General features: G+C 46.9%; 2 protein-coding genes across 2 annotated transcripts; both read left to right on the top strand.

The window, feature by feature from the left end:
• The first annotated feature begins 3,386 nt into the window (after positions 1–3,386).
• On the top strand, positions 3,387–5,036 carry LOC103633679 (protein ALP1-like). Its single transcript, XM_020541143.1, has 4 exons — positions 3,387–3,529; positions 3,712–4,138; positions 4,224–4,449; positions 4,527–5,036. The coding sequence occupies exons 1-4, from the start codon at positions 3,387–3,389 to the stop codon at positions 4,979–4,981; spliced, it is 1,251 nt and encodes a 416-aa protein (XP_020396732.1). The 3' UTR covers positions 4,982–5,036.
• A 100-nt stretch (positions 5,037–5,136) lies between these two features.
• LOC109939294 (uncharacterized) lies at positions 5,137–6,041 on the top strand. Its single transcript, XM_020541142.1, has 2 exons — positions 5,137–5,172; positions 5,526–6,041. Exons 1-2 carry the CDS (start codon positions 5,137–5,139, stop codon positions 6,039–6,041), a joined length of 552 nt encoding a protein of 183 aa, XP_020396731.1.
• The last annotated feature ends 12,764 nt before the right edge of the window (positions 6,042–18,805 follow it).

Genomic DNA, 18,805 nt, shown 5'->3' with positions numbered 1-18,805 from the left:
GAATATGACTTGGCCTATGAACCATTGAAATCTATGAAAGGCCAAGTCGTAGCGGATTTCATTGTAGAACATCGGGTTAATGATATTCATGAACTAGACATATCATACCTCACTATTACTCCTTGGACTTTATTTTGATGGATCGGTTTGCAATGAAGGGCAAGGAATTGGCATTGTGCTTGTTTCACCAAGTAGTGTCTCCTTTGACTTCTCTAGCCGATTGAAAACTTATTGCACTAACAATCAAGCCGAATATGAAGCACTTTTGTTCGGTTTGGAACTTTTAAATTGTATGGGAGTAAAACATGTGAAGGCATTTGGTGATTCTCAGCTGGTTGTCCAACAAGTGTTAGAAGAATATCAATGTTTTGATGGTACTCTAAATGGTTACCTTGAAAAATGCTGGAGTATATTCCATTCTTTTGACGAATTCAGTATTCGACATATCTCTAGAGTTGAGAATCATAGAGCTAACGATTTGGCACAAGATGCATCAGGTTATCGGATAACGAGAGGGAGATTTCACAAAACTGAAAGTCTGATAACCAGTGCAGAGCCAAATTCCCAGGTCGTGGACCGTCCGCGTGGTGACGTCGGACCGTCCAGAGTTACCAGAAATATTCTCTTAATTGATTCGGCTGACAATGAAGCCGATGCAAGTGATTGGAGGACACCTATACTTAATTATTTGTGAAATCCCAATATTAGAACAGATAAGAACATTCGGCGAACAGCTTTCAAGTATGTCTTGATGAGTGATGAACTCTACCGCCGAACAGTTAACGACGTTCTGCTTAAGTGCTTGGGCCCAGATGATGCTATATTGGCCATGGCCGAAGTACATGAAGGGATTTGTGGTACCCACCGAGGCTCCAAAGATGAAATGGCTCTTGCGAAGGTCTGGTTTTTATTGGCCTAACATGATAGCCGATTGTTTCAAGTACTACAAGGGTTGCCAAGTGTGTCAAAAATTCGGCGACCTACAGTTGGTCCCTGCAGCCGAATTACATCCTATCATCAAGCCTTGGCCGTTCAGAGGATGGGGATTAGACTTTATTGGAGAAATTCATCCTTCATCATCAAAAGGGCATCGGTTTGTGTTAGTTGCCACTGACTATTTCACCAAATGGACTGAAGCTGTTGCTCTGAAAAACATGACACACAAGGAGGTAATTGAGTTCATAACTGAGCATATTATTCATAGATTCGGCATTCCCCAGACCTTGACTACAGATCAAGGGACTTCTTTTATGGCAAAAGAGGTACGTGAATTTGCTGAATTATACAGAATTAAGCTGCTTAATTCGTCTCCATATTATGCTCAGGCCAATGGACAGGCCTAGTCTAGTAATAGGACATTGATTAATTTGATAAAAAAGAAGGTATCTGATAATCCTAAACACTGGCATAAGATTTTGTCTGAAGCTTTATGGGCTCATAGAATATCTAAACATAGTGCTACTAAGATATCTCCTTTTGAGCTTGTCTATGGGCAGGAAGCAGTGTTGCCTGTGGAAATAAGTTTGAATGTTGTCAGGTTTGCTAGACAGAATGATTTAACTACTACTGATTATTATGATTCAATGATGGATAATATTGATGAGGTGACTGACAAGAGGATGATAGCTTTGGGAGCAATGGAAAAGGACAAGATCAAGGTAGCCAGGGCCTACAACAAGAAGGTCAAAGCGAAATCATTTCAAGTAGGAGACTTGGTGTGGAAGACCGTTCTGCCTCTAAGGAATAAAGACCGAAAGTTCGGGAAATGGTCGCCAAGCTGGGAGGGTCCTTATAAAGTGAAACAGGTGATGTCTGGTAACGCCTATTTGCTACAAACATTACAAGGCAAAGATTTGCCTAAGGCTTTGAATGGGCGTTTCCTCAAGCAGTATCATCCCAGTATGTGGCAAAATGCTTAAGAAAATCGATGTAATCACATCGTGTTAAGATGCTTTTGGTTCGCTCAGCTCCACCAAAAGGCAGGGGGCATATGTTGGAGCCCATTTTGAGCAGGGCGGACGGTCCGGCCCTGAGGCCGGACTATCTGCGGTTCGGACGGTCCGCGCCTGGAGGCTGGACGGTCCGCGCGTGCGCAGAGCAGTTTAGGGTTCCGAGTTTTGTGCTACGATTGTTAGCTAGATTCGCGGGATTCACTCGGAAATTTGTTTGTAACGGGTCCAGTCCTCCTCCTCTATAAATAGAGAGGTCTACGGCCGATTTACAACAACGAATCGAACCTTCAATCAATACAATTTACATTTTATCCTAGGAGTAGTTCTAGTCTAGTTTAGGTTTAGCTATCCAATCCCCAAATGCTTCGTCTCTCTTCGGCTCTACGTCGATTAGAGGAGTCTAGGTCGGCCGGCCCGAGCCTAGACACCACCTAGGATCTCTCCTCCCCGACGGGGTCCCTCCCGGGAGCGAGATCTAGGCGCCGCCGGCGACTTCCGCCGCCTCTGCGTACGCGCGGACAGTCCGGCCCCAGGGCGCGGACCGTCCGGCCCCAGGGCGCGGACCGTCCGGCCGTCAGGCAGAGAAGCCCTAGCCACGCACCAGGCCTCGGACCGTTCGGCCCCAGGCCGCGGACAGTCCGCCCCTGCGCAGAGAGTACCACCGCGCCTCGCACCAGGCCGCGGACCGTCCGGCCCCACGCGCGGACCGTCCTCCCCTGTGCAGAGGGCACCGCCACGGTTCTTGTTGAGTGTTTGACGCTCCGGAAAGGCGTCAACACCGGTAGACCAGATTCTGTAATAACATAACGTTATATATGTGTGTGCGGGAACACAGAGACGGGGCCTTGTTCCATTGTCTAAAAAATATATATCTTAGGTAGTGTTTGGTTGAGGAGCCAAGTAGAACGGAACCGTTCCGTCCCAGTTTTGGTGTTGTTTGGTTACAAAGGAACTAGAACGGAACGGCTCCAATTAGGGAATATTCTCTTCAGATCCGGAACCATCTCGCTCCAAAAAATCGAGAGGACAGAGCCGCTCCATTCCAGTCCGCTCTCCTCACCGCTCTCTCTGCTGGAAACTCAGGTACGTTACCTCTCTCCCTACTGGCCGCCGCCACCCCTCCCTCTGCTGGCCGCCGACATCCCCTAGCCGCGCGCGCATCTGCTTGCTGGTCGCGCGCATGTGCTCTGCGGTGCCCGGCCCTCCCTCCCCGCGGGCTGATCTGCACGGTGCACTGCTGGCTGGCCGCGCGCAAGGGTTCCCCGCGGGCTGATCTGCGCAGCCACTGCTGGCTGGCCGCGCGCAAGAGCTCCGCTGGCTGTCCACGCGCGCTGCTCTCTGCCGCGTGCGCCTGCTCTCCCCGCGGGCATCTGCTCTCTGCTGGCTGGCCGCGCCGCGCGCGCCTGCTCTCCCCGCGGGTTGATCTGCGCAGCCATGGCTCTCTCCCTGCGTCTCTCCCTCTGGCAGCGCCTATCCCTGTGTCTATTTTTTGTTGATTGTAAACTAATTCACTCTTTGTTGATTGGAAATCAGATTGATTGCACAAAGAAGGAGAGCCAAGAACAACTGCACCTAAGGTATACTTGTAAGACGAATTTGCCGCTCTATTGACTTGAATATACTATCTTCATGTGTTGTGAATTGGTTATGTATTTTTTGTTGTCATATAGATGGATGAGGGCGATGATTTTCTAGTCTATGTAGCTGCTGCTCATGTGGTTCTTTCGATGATGGCAATTGTTATTAGAGCTTGAAAGAGAAAACGACATGGTCATGCACCCGTAGGACAAATTACTTATGCTCCAATTGATGAGAGGGATAGGAAGCGAACTGAGTATCTCAATGATAAAATTTGGAAGAATGATGTTACTTGTGTCAATATGATTAGGCTTAGTAGAGCATCGTTCTTTCGCTTTTGTAAACTTATTAGGGATCGAGGTTTATTACAAGACACTACACACATGTGTGTTGAGCAACAAGTTGCTATGTTTTTACACACAATTGGCCATAATGTTAGGAATAGAGTAGTTGCCACTAATTTTGGTAGGTCCGGGGAAACCGTTAGTCGGTACTTCAATAAAGTGCTTCATGCAATTGGAGAGCTACGCACTGACTTCATTAAGCCACCATCATCGACGACACCATCTAAAATTCAAGGGAACCCACGCTGGGATCCTTATTTTAAGGTAGTGTTTGGTTTGTTTCCCAAATTATATTGATTATAGGTAGACTGTTGAGACCTTACATATTGTCATTGTAATGCTAAAATAGGATTGTATTGGGGCCATCGACGGAACACATATTCGGGCGTCTGTTCCTAAGGAATTGGAACCTGCATTTCGTGGTAGGAAGAGTTACACTACACAAAATGTAATGGCAGTCGTAGACTTCGATCTACGGTTCACATGTGTTATAGCTGGTTGGGAGGGAACAGCCCATGACGCTTCAATATTACGAGATGCTTTAGAACGGCCAAATGGTCTTCGTGTTCCTCAAGGTACAATAAAATTTGAGTAGATCATTTGAGTAGCTCATTTGAGTATATAATGACTACTGTCCCCTTATATGATTTAGGCAAGTTCTACCTAGTTGATGCCGGATATGGAGCCAAGCCGGGTTTCCTGCCTCCATATCGTGGTGTGAGGTACCACTTGAATGAGTGGGGCAGCAACCCGGTGCAAAATGAGAAGGAATTGTTCAACCTTAGGCACTCATCTCTCAGGGTAACAGTAGAACGTGCATTTGGTTCTTTGAAGAGGCGATTCAAAATTCTTGATGATGCAATACCATTTTTTCCATTCCCTACCCAAGTAGAAGTTGTTATTGCTGCTTGCATTATCCATAATTGGGTCATAGAAGATGGCGGTGATGATTTCATTATAGCCGAAAATGATGACCTCCCTGGCATTATCCATCAAACATCAACACATGGACAAGCAACAGAACATGCCTTCATGGTTAATTTTAGGCAAGAACTTGCAAATGCCATGTGGCAAGACCGTCAACAATATTATTCTAATGCACCATGAGTCTGTAAACCATATATGTACCATTTTGTTTGTATGACTCTATGTACCATTTTGTTTGTATGACTCTATGTACCATTTTGTTTGTATGACTATATGTACCATTTTGTTTGTTGCTGAAATTTAGTATTATTTGGTTTCATTTAAAGCTGGATATAATGGAAGGAGAGGTTAAAGGTGGAACTGTTTGGACAGTAAGTCAGAAAGCTTTTGTGCAAGAGTTTCTTGCTAACCTTGTTGCTGATGGTTCCAAAACATCAACTGGTTTCAAAAGAGTTCATCTCAGTGCTTGTGCTAAAGCTTTGAACAATCATTTTAAGATCAATAGAACTCCTGAACAAATTGGCAACCACTTGAAAACATTGAAAAAAAGTACATTAGGATCAACCAACTTAGGAGCAAGAGTGGTGCTAACTGGGATGAAGAGAACTTTATCATCCAATATGACCATGAGATGTACACAAGTAATTTTAAGGTAATAAGTTTGTTGTACATTTTCTTTTGTTATTAATGCTCTGGACTAAAAAATTTGTTTGTCCAATGGTAGGATGAGAATGGAAAGGAGATCAACAAGGGTGATGATGAGTACATAAACAAGCCTCTTCCATACTATGGAAATCTAGCTACCATCTTCGGTGATAGTGTTGCAACAGGTCAATTTGTGAAGACCTCAAGTGAACCTCTTGCTGTTGATGTTGAAGAGGATGAGATGAATGTTGGAACACCATCAAGTACTTCCATTGACAAAGAAGACACAGCGGGTTCAGGCAATAGGCCCTCCAAGAGAGCTAAGAAGGATGAAAATGTAGTTGATCCTTTGGTTCACGCCTTTGAACTTGGTACTCAAACCATAGCTTGTGCTATACGAGATGCTGCATCAAAGAAAGCGTTGCCACCAGGTTTGTTTGAAGCTGTGGATAGTCTTCCTGGTTTTGAGCTTGAGCACAAGGCTAAGTACTATCCTTATTTGCTAAACAATCCTAATGTTGCACAAGGGTTTGTGGAGGTGCCATTGCTGTACAAGCTTAGTATGCTTACTGAGTTCATTAATGGTAATATGTAGGCTTGCTAGGAATACTTCATTTTGGGTGACATAAACTTGTATGTCATGCTTCTATGTATCCATAAACAAGGCACTTTGGGAATACTTCATTTTAGGTGATATGAACTTGTATGTCATGCTAATTGTATGCATGAACATGGCACTTTGGATTATATGAGTGTTGTGATGACTTGTGGTTTATATGTTATCATGTCAAATATATGCATGTTGTGATGAACTTGTATGTCATGCTAATGACTACTTCAGTGACTCTTCAACCAAACAAAGGATGGAGCCGTTCTGTTCCAGTTCACTCTGCAACCAAACAAAAAACAGAGCTGCTCCGTTCCAGTTTACCAAACACAGAACAGAGCGGCTCCGTTCCTAGAATCAGGGATGGAACGGCTCCGTTATACTTGGCTCCTCAACCAAACACTACCTTAAACGACTTCGAATCTACAATACAACGATCTCCTTAATTCTTACAGCTAGCAATTAATCCCTTCTACCATATACCAAAAAGAATACACCTATATATCTTTTGTGAACATTTCATGCTGTAACTGAACCGTACAATAATGCTGCCCTACGTACCCTGGAAAGAGCATCATCAGTTGTTGTGTACCATGCATTGTTGCCAGCAGGGTCGTCAGACAGCAGCAGCACATGTTTTTCTCTCCTTCGGCTCCGATCCGGCAAGCAAAGCAAAGATGCCGGCCGCGCGCGCTATGGCAATTGGATCAACAGAGAGAGAAGAAGTGAGCCTGGCTGCGCTTGAATGCATGTGTCCCCTCCCCTCCCCTCCTTCGATTCATCATGCTCATGCATGCAATGGCAGCTTGTACTACACCACACTACACACCACAGGGTGGCTGCTGCTGCCTGCTGGGGCCAGACAGTTATATATAAATAAACGACAAACCAACTGAATTTATGAAAGAAAAAACCTATAAATGTTATGATAACAAAAGGTACTGTTGGGCTCATCATGGTATCTGTATTCATAACAAAAGGTACTGTTGTACATTTGATCACAAACCAAGAATAAATCTAGCTAGAGCTGTAGAGACTGTTGTTATTAATTGGTAGTAGAATCAAAGAAGAAATGTCCTCTGTCGTATGATGTACAAAGGAGGACAGGGAGGAGGTAAAAAGGGAGTCGAGATGGGGTTTAATTTGCATCTGTATGAGCCATTATTTTTTTTTTTGAATATCACCGGGGGGATAGGATCCCCACCTGAATTGCATTGCTTATTGCGGCCAAATCGCCTATTTGATAGTACAGCAAGGGGGATATGGGTTACATAGATTACATCCAAATGGTAACGCTACGTTACATGTAAAACGCGACACCAGGCAGCCACGATCTGGTGGTCCTCACGCCGCAGCCTGGACCTCCAAAAACCGGCTTCAGAGCGGCACAACAGCATGGTAGCCGCAAGTGGGGATCTTTCCCCACGGAACACCACAGCATTTCTGCGCTTCCAAAGCTGCCAGCAACAGAGGAGAATAAACATGTTGTAGTGTTTCGCAGGGATAGCGGACGGCCGAAGCAGGCTCAGCAGAACGTTGCTGCAGTCTGAGGCAATCGTAATTCCCAGAGCACCCCAGAAACTGGAAGCGAAGCCGCAGTGGAGGAAGATGTGCGCTGTGTCTTCGGGGGCTCGACCACAGACCTCACACATGGTATCTTGGACAATTTGTTTCCTGGCCAGGTTAACGCGGCACTGGATGCGACCGTTGTTGACAAGCCAACCAAAGAAACAGACCCGAGGCGGGGCCTGGTTGCGCCAAACAAAGACAGCCTCAGCACTGCGCATCCCCTCGCCACAACGCATGACACGGTAGAGGCTCCCTGTGTGCAGATTACCTCCAGTGCCAGCAATGGGGCAGTGACGCACATCCGGCGCCTTAGACAACAACACGTCGTCGAGGACCAACTGTAGTGCATCGCGCTCCGTGACGGCTTGCGAGGTCAGGCGCGGCACGAGGTGTGCAGCAAGGCCAGCTTCCAAGACATCACGCACACTGACCTCGGGGTTCTTGGCGTGACTGAAGAGGGATGGGAATTTGGTGGACAGGTCATCTTCCCCGTGCTAGGCATCAAACCAGAAAGCCGTCGACCGCCCATCTTTGATCGAGCACGTAGTGATCGCTCTGTAGAGGGGGAGCAGGGCGCGCAGAGTCATCCAGTGATTACCAGACAGGTCACCGGTCAATGTAGCCAGGCAGACGCGTCCCCTGGCCCAGCTAGCCCAGGACGAGCCCACAGCGGTGAAGAGCCTATGGAGCAATTTGAGGAGGAGGCAGGTGTTCCTCGTCATCAGATCGGTGACGCCCAGTCCCCCTTCATTCTTATCCAAGCAGACTTTATCCCAGGCCACCAAGCATTTTGCACCTGCGCAACTGTCCTTCCCAGACCACAAGAAAGAGCGGCGTTTGCTGTCCACTTTCTTCACGAATCCTGGTAACAGTTGGAGGGAACTCATGATGTAGACAAGCTGACTGTCCAGGACCGAGTTAATCAGCACCAGGCGGCCCATTGGATTGAGGAGAGCGGCTTGCCACCCCGACAAATATTTATCAGTTTTTGCCATGTAAGGAACAAGGGTTGGAAGCTTAATTTTTGTAAGGGAGAGAGGGAGACCTAGATATGTTTGTGGGAAACCTTCACGTCTGCATCCGAGCAAAGACACACAATTCTGAACAGCAGACTCTCCCATGTGAATTGGAACCAGTACACTTTTCTGAAAATTTATGCACAGACCGGTCGCCGAGCTGAAGCTGTCCAGTAGCTGTTTCAAGGCACGCACGCTGACCGGATCCCCTTCCATCACAATCATAGTGTCGTCCGCGTATTGCAGCACAGCACAGGGTTCCGCTGGCGTAAGTGGGTGTTTCACCTGGCCGTCCCGTTTGATGAGGGTTTGCAGGACGTCCGCAACCAGCAAGAAAAGATACGGAGACAGCGGGTCGCCCTGCCGGAGGCCCCTGCCGCAGCTCCACCACGGTCCTGGGCAACCATTGAGCAGCACCGAAGTCAATGATGTATGGAGTAGCTGATCAATCCAATCTTGCCAGCGTTCGCTGAATCCACGAGCGCGCAGGACACAGCGCAGAGCATCCCAGTGGACGGAGTCGAATGCCTTAGCGAAGTCCAGCTTAAGCGCGATGGCAGGGGCCCTCCTCTTGTGACAGCACTGGATGAGCTCGAGTGCGTACACGAAATTTTCAGAGATTGACCTGCCCTTGAGGAAACCAGTTTGATCTGGCGAAATAAAGTTGTGAATCTCACGTTGCAGCCGGGAGGTGAGTATTTTGGAGATGATCTTCACGCTGCAATTTTGAAGGCAGATAGGGCGGTAATCACTGACAGCCAGCGGCGTTGTTTTTTTGGCAAAAGGACAACAAAGGCGCGGTTGATTCTGTTCAGCTGAATATTCCCAGTGTAGAATTCTGCAAGCAGCTGTAGAATTTGGGGGCAGACTGTGTCCCAGGCGGCGAGGTAGAAGCTGGGACCAAAACCATCAGGCCCCGGCGCGCTGTTTTTATTCATCATACGCACAGCGTTTTTGGCCTCAGACTGTAGGAACGGAGCGTCCAACACAGAACTGGCACGGGGACAGTCGCTGTAGAGTGTGTTCAAGCTGAAATCCCATCTGACGCGGTGTTTGCAGCTCATGAGATCCCTTAAGTAGTCTGTGACAGCAGCACTCTTGCTGGCGTGGCTGGACAGATCACAGCTTCCGACAGAGATGGTTGAAATCTGATTTTGGCGCATTCGGTGCGTCGCAATGGCATGGTGGAAGGCAGTGTTCGCGTCCCCCTCGACAATCGCACGGTGCTTGCTTCTCTGTTTCCAGAAAGTTGCTTTTGTTTTGATGGCTAAAACCAGGCGCTCTCGGCAAACTGTTCTGACCTGCAGTTCAGGGGGGGACAGACACCTGTGCTCCTCCAGGCAGTCGAGAAGAAGAATTAGAAACCTGCAGTTTGGGATTAGGGAGGGGGGTATTTTATGCTGCCTAGCCCAGCGCTTAGCCGCAGCGCGCACGCGCTTGAGTTTACCTGCGAGCCGGCCAGCCGCGTCAGGACAGGGTGTCTCCTGGTGCCATGCAGGGAGGACCTCAGGGAGGAAAAGTGGATGGTGCAGCCAGGCGTTTTCAAACCTGAAAATTCGAGATTTTGGGATGGAGGTAGACATGGAGACTAGCAGAGGTTTGTGGTCGGACGCAAGCCTGGGAAGGGTGGTGAGGGTGGTGGAGGGGAAGGAAGAGGTGTGGTCGTTGTTGACAAAGGCTCGATCAAGCCGAGCCAGAGTGGGAGCCGATCGCATGTTCGACCAAGTGAAGAGGCAGTCCTGAAGCTGGAGTTCGACCACACCGAGGCAGTCAAGAGTGTTATTGAACAGGGAGCAAAGGTGATTATCCAGGTGGCCCTGGTTCTTGTCGGCAGCGCCTCGCAACAAGTTGAAGTCGCCGACCAACAGCCAGGGACCTGAGATGCTGGGGAGGAGGTCTGCAAGTTCAGCAAGGAAGGCTGGGGAGTCTTGGTGGTTGGACGGAGCGTAGACGTTTGTGATGGTGAGGGTTGTGTTTGTGAGGGGGGAGCTGAGCGTGGTGGTAAGGGAGTAAGGGCGTGAAATGCTGGACGCAAGGCTGAACACGACGCTGTCCCAGGCGGTCACAATGCCCCCCCTGGAACCCACGGTGTTGATGCAGAGGAAGCAGGGAAGTCTAGTTGGCAGGAAGGAGCGCGCTTTGAAGCAGTTTAGTTCGCAAAGTTTGGATTCCTGAAGACAAGCAACAGAGGGGGAGGCAAGGGAAATAGCATTACGAACGATAATGCATTTATCCGGATCGGCTAACCCACGGACGTTCCAAGACAGCACAGTACAACTTTTACAAACTGGACTCATGACTGAACCGACCAGACACCAATTGGGCACACGATTACAACAGGAGAGGGGCACACACCACACTGACATACGGCGAACAGAGACACATACAACCTGATAGCAGACTTAGGCGGGCTACAAAGTGACACAACAGACCAGGGACTGGCAAAAGACCGACAACAGCTTCGACGGGAGAGGAGCCCGCAACAGACGATCAGTGGGGGAGCAGCAATCATTCCGGAACAAGAGGCACCACTCCAATGGAGTTCTCAGCAATGCAGCCCAGCCCCGCAGCCCTGACCAACTTGCGGAGGGTAGGCACCGGGATGGGGAAGCTCGTCCTGGACAGAAGGCGGTGCTTTTTTGTCTCCAGTTTCACGGCAGCAGAGCAGGACTCGAGCGACTCCTTCAGAGCTTTGCGATGCATGGCCTTGGATGTTGCATGGTTAAAAGATGGGGAGGCCCTGTCCGCCAGGTGAGAACTCCTGCAGGTGGCAGCAGGCGGTATTTTGTGGGGGCGAGAGCCGCAGCGAGGCATGGGATGTGGCTCGGGGGGGTGGAGGATGGGCGAGGCATTAGGCGAGTATATTTCAGGCAGCGCGCAATAGTGTGACAGGGAGGGGGAGCGCGACACTAAAGCGGGAAGGCGAGGCGCATGGTCACCATGCAGCGGGCGGTTTTTGTGGCGCGCTGCGGAGAGGTGAAACTTGGCGTTTTTTATGGAATAGGCAGCGATGGCTAGGAGTTGTGCAGCATGAGCGATGCCAGGTGAGGGCGCGGGGGGGTGGGTGAGGGGGGCGGGTGATGGCAGGGGGGAGGTAGGGGGCTGCACCAATTGATCGCCGGACGACCTGCCGAGTTGCAACAAGGAGTTGGGGGGTGGGGGTGGGTGGTGGAAGAAAGGGATCAGGCGGCCGTTGGGGTCCAGCTGCGCTGACCGAGGCCAGATCCGGAGGGGCATAACCTGAACCAAGCTGCCTTCGCGAGAAAGGCCACAGTGCTCGGAAACCAGGATCTCATAAGGTATATCGAGGTAGTGATTCACCTCCAGAACCAGCTGAAGGGGGCCAAAGTTGTGGCCATCGAGGCATTCCGGGTTGATCTCAAGGACTTCAGCCCCCGCCGTGAAGCAGCGACGGATAGAGGGCTCGAACCATTGCTCTGGAGGGAAGTCAGTGAGGGCCACCAGAGCCAACCATTCGGGGGAGCGGATGAATCTGTTGGAGGTTTCTTCAGGGCGCTCAAGGGAGAGGGACACGCCCTCAAAGGTGTAACACCCAAATTCTGAATTTGGGATTGATAGAAGAAATCTGAGCAAAATACCATTGATAAATAATTAAAACTTTATAATTCACCCTTTTTAAAGGTAAATACTCATAATAAAATAAATGAAGAAACACTATGTAGTAATTATCATGTGAAAGTTTAACTTATGCATAAATTTGAAATCTAGAATTTAAAACTTGGCTTGGTTTGAATTGGAAATAGGAAAGAGAGAAAGAAATATTATACAAAACAAAACAAAGTTATAAATTCATCACACTCTTAGGTATGTCCAAATTTTACTATTAATCTGAAAGTGAATTTGCCACAAGTTTGAATTTAAACTTGAACTCAAATTGGGTTTGAAAATAAAGAAAAAAAAGAAGAAAAGAAAACAGAAAATAAAAAGAATAAAACGAAATCAGCCTCATGGGCCGCCATACCTCCCATTCGGCCCACTAACCCTATCCCGCCGCGCGGCCCAACTTCGCTCCCCGCCGCGCCGCGCTTACTCGCTGACATGTGGGGCCCCCTGCCCAGTCTCTTACCCGCGCTCGCTCCTCCCTCCCTCTCTCTGGTCCGCGGGGTCCGCATGTCGGGCTCGTCTTCAACAGCTTGCCGATCGCGCCGCGCGGACTCCGCCAAACTCGCCGTGGATTCTCGGCCTCCGTGCAACGGCCGCGGGTCGCTCCTTGGGTATAAAGCCGAAGCTCCGCGACCCCTCCTCCTCGTCCCATCCGAAACGGAAGCCCCATTGCCGGCGCGTGATTGAAGAACCGAGAAAGAGAGAAGAAGAAGTCCGCCGTGCGAGGATTTTCGTCCAACCGGCGATTTAGTCCTTCGATCGGGACCGGGTTGGCTCGGCGACGTTGCGGGGCAACCATACGAAGTTTCGGTCGACGTTGGGGGCCTTCTCGGGGGCGGGAATTGCTCGTCGTCGTGCAAGCTCCGCCGTGAATCCGCTCTCCTCCGTGGGCGGGACTGCAGCCCCCTTCAATCGCCGGTGAGACCCCTCTCTGTAGATTCACTATCTTCCCCTCTTGGTTTTGCACCGATTAATTTCTAGTTCGGGGTGGTTTGGCACCGGATTGCGCGTTCGCCGGCGAAGCTCCGCCGTGGGTGCGCCACCGCCGCCGCTCGGGATGCTGGGAATTGGGGGAAGGGCTCCTGACCGTTGGATCTCGTTGTGCGGTCGAGATTAGATCGTAGGGATACCCCTTCGCCCCATTAAATACCAGCCGTTGATCTCTAATCGTGCGACTCACGGTGCGTACCGGTTCGGTCGGGGGGAAGATCTAATCTGGTCCCTTGATTCAAGATCGGACGGCCCTGGATTCTTGATACCCCTTCGGCCGGGATCTTTTGCTAAAGAGCCCTTCGGCTTTCACGGAATAAACCCGCCGTCCCTCGGGCACTGTTCCCCGTGTCTCGGGTTTCTTGCGCTGAACCCCCTGCGGTTTTCTTATAATTGAGGCCCAGTCCAGAACTCGTTTAAATTGAATAAATAAAATAGAAAATGGATTTTTAATATGAAAATAATTGCTAGAACTTAGATAATTCATAGAAAATTCATTTTAACTCCAAATTGAACCATTCCAGTTTCTAAAATTTTGTAATAATATTCTTCATCATTTAGTGCCTCTGTTTTGTCATGAAAACAATTAGAAATTTACTCTCTCACTTAATTCATTTTAAACACATAAAACCTTTGAAAATTCATAACTTAAAATCTATAACTCCAAAATTAATGATTCCTGTTCCTATGATCTTATTTTAATATGTAGATTATTAATGTGTATTTTGTTCTTATGTTTGGTGTAATGTTAATTTTGCCTATACCATGTTTGTTTGAATTGCTACGACTAGCAGTGAGGTCACGTGTCACCTGAAGATCATCCTGGTACCTGGATTCTCAAGGCCCAGGCAAGTTGTGCCCTTGATCACTTCTTTTCACCTACTCATGTTCTAATTAATCATAATGATCTGCATAGGTTAATTTTGATGGGACCCAATAGGTTACCCTAGTTTGTCTATCTTCATACCTTGTTTACCACTGAACTTTCTGGGTAGTACTTGCTAGTGCTATATGTGGTTTTGGGTATGAAGATTACACTATTCATGATTATACTTTTGTTATCAGTTGTTATTTATGGTTCATGTTAAGATCATTATGTTAATTGGAACATGGAGAACCACCCGGGAAAACAGTGCTACCACAAGGGTTTAATGGGACGCCCTTGGCTGATTAATTAGGAAAGCTAGTGGAAGACTACCTTACCCGAAAGGGGCAAGGGCAGTAGGGGAGAGGTCAGTGCGGGAAGTGCCCTCGGGAGGATTTTGCTGCGATGGCGGTCCTGCAAGGGATTCCTGTACTGGATCTTCCTATAAACTGTAGCGGGTTTTCGGAAGCTAGTGGAACTTTGTAAAGGCCTCGTAGTGGATCCCTAGCCATTCACCTCGGAAGTGTCTTAGGGCCTTGCAAACCCTGGCGACATGGGATACACGACTTGTGGGTAAAGATGCGCAACCTCTGCAGAGTGTAAAACTGGTATACTAGCCGTGCTCACGGTCATGAGCGGCTCGGACCCTCACATGATTAATTTATGGAACTAAATTCAATTTGTCATATGCATTGCATTGCAGGTGGTGTTGTTACTTTTGTTCTATTACTTAATTGGGTTTGGTATTTACTTATACTTAGTAACTGCTAATAAAATTTTGACCAACTTTAAAAGCAATGCTCAGCTCTAACCATCTTCTTTGGTAAGCCTTACACTTCACGTGAGCTCCCACCTTTGGCGGGTTCATACACATTATTCCCCACAACTTGTTGAGCGATGAACGTATGTGAGCTCACTCTTGCTGTCTCACATACACCACAGGTCAAGACCAGGTACTGCAGGATGATGCTCATGGAGGATGCTGTGATGAGTTCGTGAGAGGTCTAGGTCGTCGTCTCCCAGTCAACTTTGGGTTGCTGGACCGTTGTCTCCTTATAATGTAATTATTTATTTTGTACAGAACTCCTGTTGTATATAAAGATGTGACATTCGATCCTGTGCCACTATACATCATATGTATGAGACTTGGTCCCAGCATACCTGGTGTTTATGTTAGCGCCCGGGTTTTGGACCCCTAAAATCCGGGTGTTACAGAAGTGGTATCAGAGGAATGTTGACTGTAGGACGAAACCTAGATAGAACTGGACAACCATTATTTACTTACCTTTGCTGCTCTGATTCTTTTCTAAACTTTTCTTAATCTTTTCTCATCTATTTCCGCTTACTCTGATTATTCTTATCTTTTCTTTCTAAGGACAAATGTGGATTTCACACTTTGAAATCCAGTGCCTAAAGTGACCTTTAGGAATAGGAGACCTAATCTTAGGAACAAAAACAAAACTATTTTTATCTATGCACTTGAATGTTTGTTCTTATGATATCTGTCTGATTTGGATCTTTGATTGAGTGTGATGGGTTGTGGAGTAATGTCCACAATTACATCTGCATATACACATAGGTATAAAAATATATTTATAAAATAACTAGGCAACCTAAATTATCCCATTTGGAACCTATCTAGCTTAAGAGATTTATCTTATCCTAAAAGATCTCATTCTAACCAATTCATCTTATCTTAAAAGATTCTCCCCTATCTTAATAGATTCATCTCATCTTAAAAAAAATTCTATCCTACACTCATAGATCTATCTCATCTTAAAAGATACTCATCTTATCTTGAAAAGATTCTATCCTATCCTAATAAATCTAACTGACCTCGAAAGACTCTATCTTATCTTATGGATTCATCTTGCCCTAAATTGAATATTTATTCCCCTCTAGAATAACAACCATGACCTAATTAAAATTAATGAGATTCTATCTAGTCTAATCTGGTTATACCAATCTAACCTAAAATTGATGCCCTAGATTAACTTGACCATATACATATGCAACTACCTTACCCATCCAATAGATGCATGATCCCTCGGTGTTAACCTAATAGAGCTTTTAACCTAATGATCCATCCTATCCCAAAAGATTCTAAACATGTATCCTACCCTAGTAGATCTATCTAACCTAAACTAGTCAAACTAGTCATACCAATCTAATCTAGATTCCATCTAATCTATTATGATCTAATCTAGAGTAAGTTACTTAATACTAGTATAAGAGATAAGTCCATACCCCTCAACTAGTGCCTTAAACCCACTCACCCACATGCATGAGATCTGATCTAACCAATAGGGCCATGATGAATGGTATAACTTTTCTATTCTCACCTAATAACAAACAAACTTTTAACCTACACATAATCCATCCTACTCACATATATCTTAACCATATGTCCTTAACTCGGATGGCAACTCCAAGAAGAAAGGCCAAAGGAGACCAACCACATCAAAGAAGGATAAGCATTAACTCAAGACTTCAAAGATCAAGTTGAATCGCCAACGGAGTCAAGATCCACAAATCTTGGATGGAGTCTTTTCTTACCCCACTCCTTACCCAAAACTATATATGCTTTAAAGATATCATTTATCCTGCATAATAAAGTGGCTATACCCATATATACCCATGCTTTTCTAATCACCTGATAATTTGTGATATAAAAAAAAGAGAGAAGAGTTTTGGTATTAAAATCAATTAGAAACTAACCCATAGACTACAAACAATTTCTTCTACATCCTCTTACTAATCTCGGGGACGAGATTATTTTTAAGGGGGGTAGGATTTGTAACACCCAAATTCTGAATTTGGGATTGATAGAAGAAATCTGAGCAAAATACCATTGATAAATAATTAAAACTTTATAATTCACCCTTTTTAAAGGTAAATACTCATAATAAAATAAATGAAGAAACACTATGTAGTAATTATCATGTGAAAGTTTAACTTATGCATAAATTTGAAATCTAGAATTTAAAACTTGGCTTGGTTTGAATTGGAAATAGGAAAGAGAGAAAGAAATATTATACAAAACAAAACAAAGTTATAAATTCATCACACTCTTAGGTATGTCCAAATTTTACTATTAATCTGAAAGTGAATTTGCCACAAGTTTGAATTTAAACTTGAACTCAAATTGGGTTTGAAAATAAAGAAAAAAAAGAAGAAAAGAAAACAGAAAATAAAAAGAATAAAACGAAATCAGCCTCATGGGCCGCCATACCTCCCATTCGGCCCACTAACCCTATCCCGCCGCGCGGCCCAACTTCGCTCCCCGCCGCGCCGCGCTTACTCGCTGACATGTGGGGCCCCCTGCCCAGTCTCTTACCCGCGCTCGCTCCTCCCTCCCTCTCTCTGGTCCGCGGGGTCCGCATGTCGGGCTCGTCTTCAACAGCTTGCCGATCGCGCCGCGCGGACTCCGCCAAACTCGCCGTGGATTCTCGGCCTCCGTGCAACGGCCGCGGGTCGCTCCTTGGGTATAAAGCCGAAGCTCCGCGACCCCTCCTCCTCGTCCCATCCGAAACGGAAGCCCCATTGCCGGCGCGTGATTGAAGAACCGAGAAAGAGAGAAGAAGAAGTCCGCCGTGCGAGGATTTTCGTCCAACCGGCGATTTAGTCCTTCGATCGGGACCGGGTTGGCTCGGCGACGTTGCGGGGCAACCATACGAAGTTTCGGTCGACGTTGGGGGCCTTCTCGGGGGCGGGAATTGCTCGTCGTCGTGCAAGCTCCGCCGTGAATCCGCTCTCCTCCGTGGGCGGGACTGCAGCCCCCTTCAATCGCCGGTGAGACCCCTCTCTGTAGATTCACTATCTTCCCCTCTTGGTTTTGCACCGATTAATTTCTAGTTCGGGGTGGTTTGGCACCGGATTGCGCGTTCGCCGGCGAAGCTCCGCCGTGGGTGCGCCACCGCCGCCGCTCGGGATGCTGGGAATTGGGGGAAGGGCTCCTGACCGTTGGATCTCGTTGTGCGGTCGAGATTAGATCGTAGGGATACCCCTTCGCCCCATTAAATACCAGCCGTTGATCTCTAATCGTGCGACTCACGGTGCGTACCGGTTCGGTCGGGGGGAAGATCTAATCTGGTCCCTTGATTCAAGATCGGACGGCCCTGGATTCTTGATACCCCTTCGGCCGGGATCTTTTGCTAAAGAGCCCTTCGGCTTTCACGGAATAAACCCGCCGTCCCTCGGGCACTGTTCCCCGTGTCTCGGGTTTCTTGCGCTGAACCCCCTGCGGTTTTCTTATAATTGAGGCCCAGTCCAGAACTCGTTTAAATTGAATAAATAAAATAGAAAATGGATTTTTAATATGAAAATAATTGCTAGAACTTAGATAATTCATAGAAAATTCATTTTAACTCCAAATTGAACCATTCCAGTTTCTAAAATTTTGTAATAATATTCTTCATCATTTAGTGCCTCTGTTTTGTCATGAAAACAATTAGAAATTTACTCTCTCACTTAATTCATTTTAAACACATAAAACCTTTGAAAATTCATAACTTAAAATCTATAACTCCAAAATTAATGATTCCTGTTCCTATGATCTTATTTTAATATGTAGATTATTAATGTGTATTTTGTTCTTATGTTTGGTGTAATGTTAATTTTGCCTATACCATGTTTGTTTGAATTGCTACGACTAGCAGTGAGGTCACGTGTCACCTGAAGATCATCCT

Source organism: Zea mays, chromosome 7 (genome assembly GCF_902167145.1).
Source record: "Zea mays cultivar B73 chromosome 7, Zm-B73-REFERENCE-NAM-5.0, whole genome shotgun sequence".
NCBI classification, from domain to species: domain Eukaryota; kingdom Viridiplantae; phylum Streptophyta; class Magnoliopsida; order Poales; family Poaceae; genus Zea; species Zea mays.
This window is presented reverse-complemented; position numbering and strand designations above follow the sequence as displayed.

Coding starts and splice junctions, on each gene's coding strand:
- LOC103633679 (XM_020541143.1), top strand. CDS start 3,387: ATGGCTCTCTCCCTGCGTCTCTCCCTCTGGCAGCGCCTATCCCTGTGT. Junction 3,530..3,711: donor CAAGAACAACTGCACCTAAG/GTATACTTGTAA, acceptor AGCTTGAAAGAG/AAAACGACATGGTCATGCAC. Junction 4,450..4,526: donor TGGTCTTCGTGTTCCTCAAG/GTACAATAAAAT, acceptor TATATGATTTAG/GCAAGTTCTACCTAGTTGAT.
- LOC109939294 (XM_020541142.1), top strand. CDS start 5,137: ATGGAAGGAGAGGTTAAAGGTGGAACTGTTTGGACA. Junction 5,173..5,525: donor AAGGTGGAACTGTTTGGACA/GTAAGTCAGAAA, acceptor GTCCAATGGTAG/GATGAGAATGGAAAGGAGAT.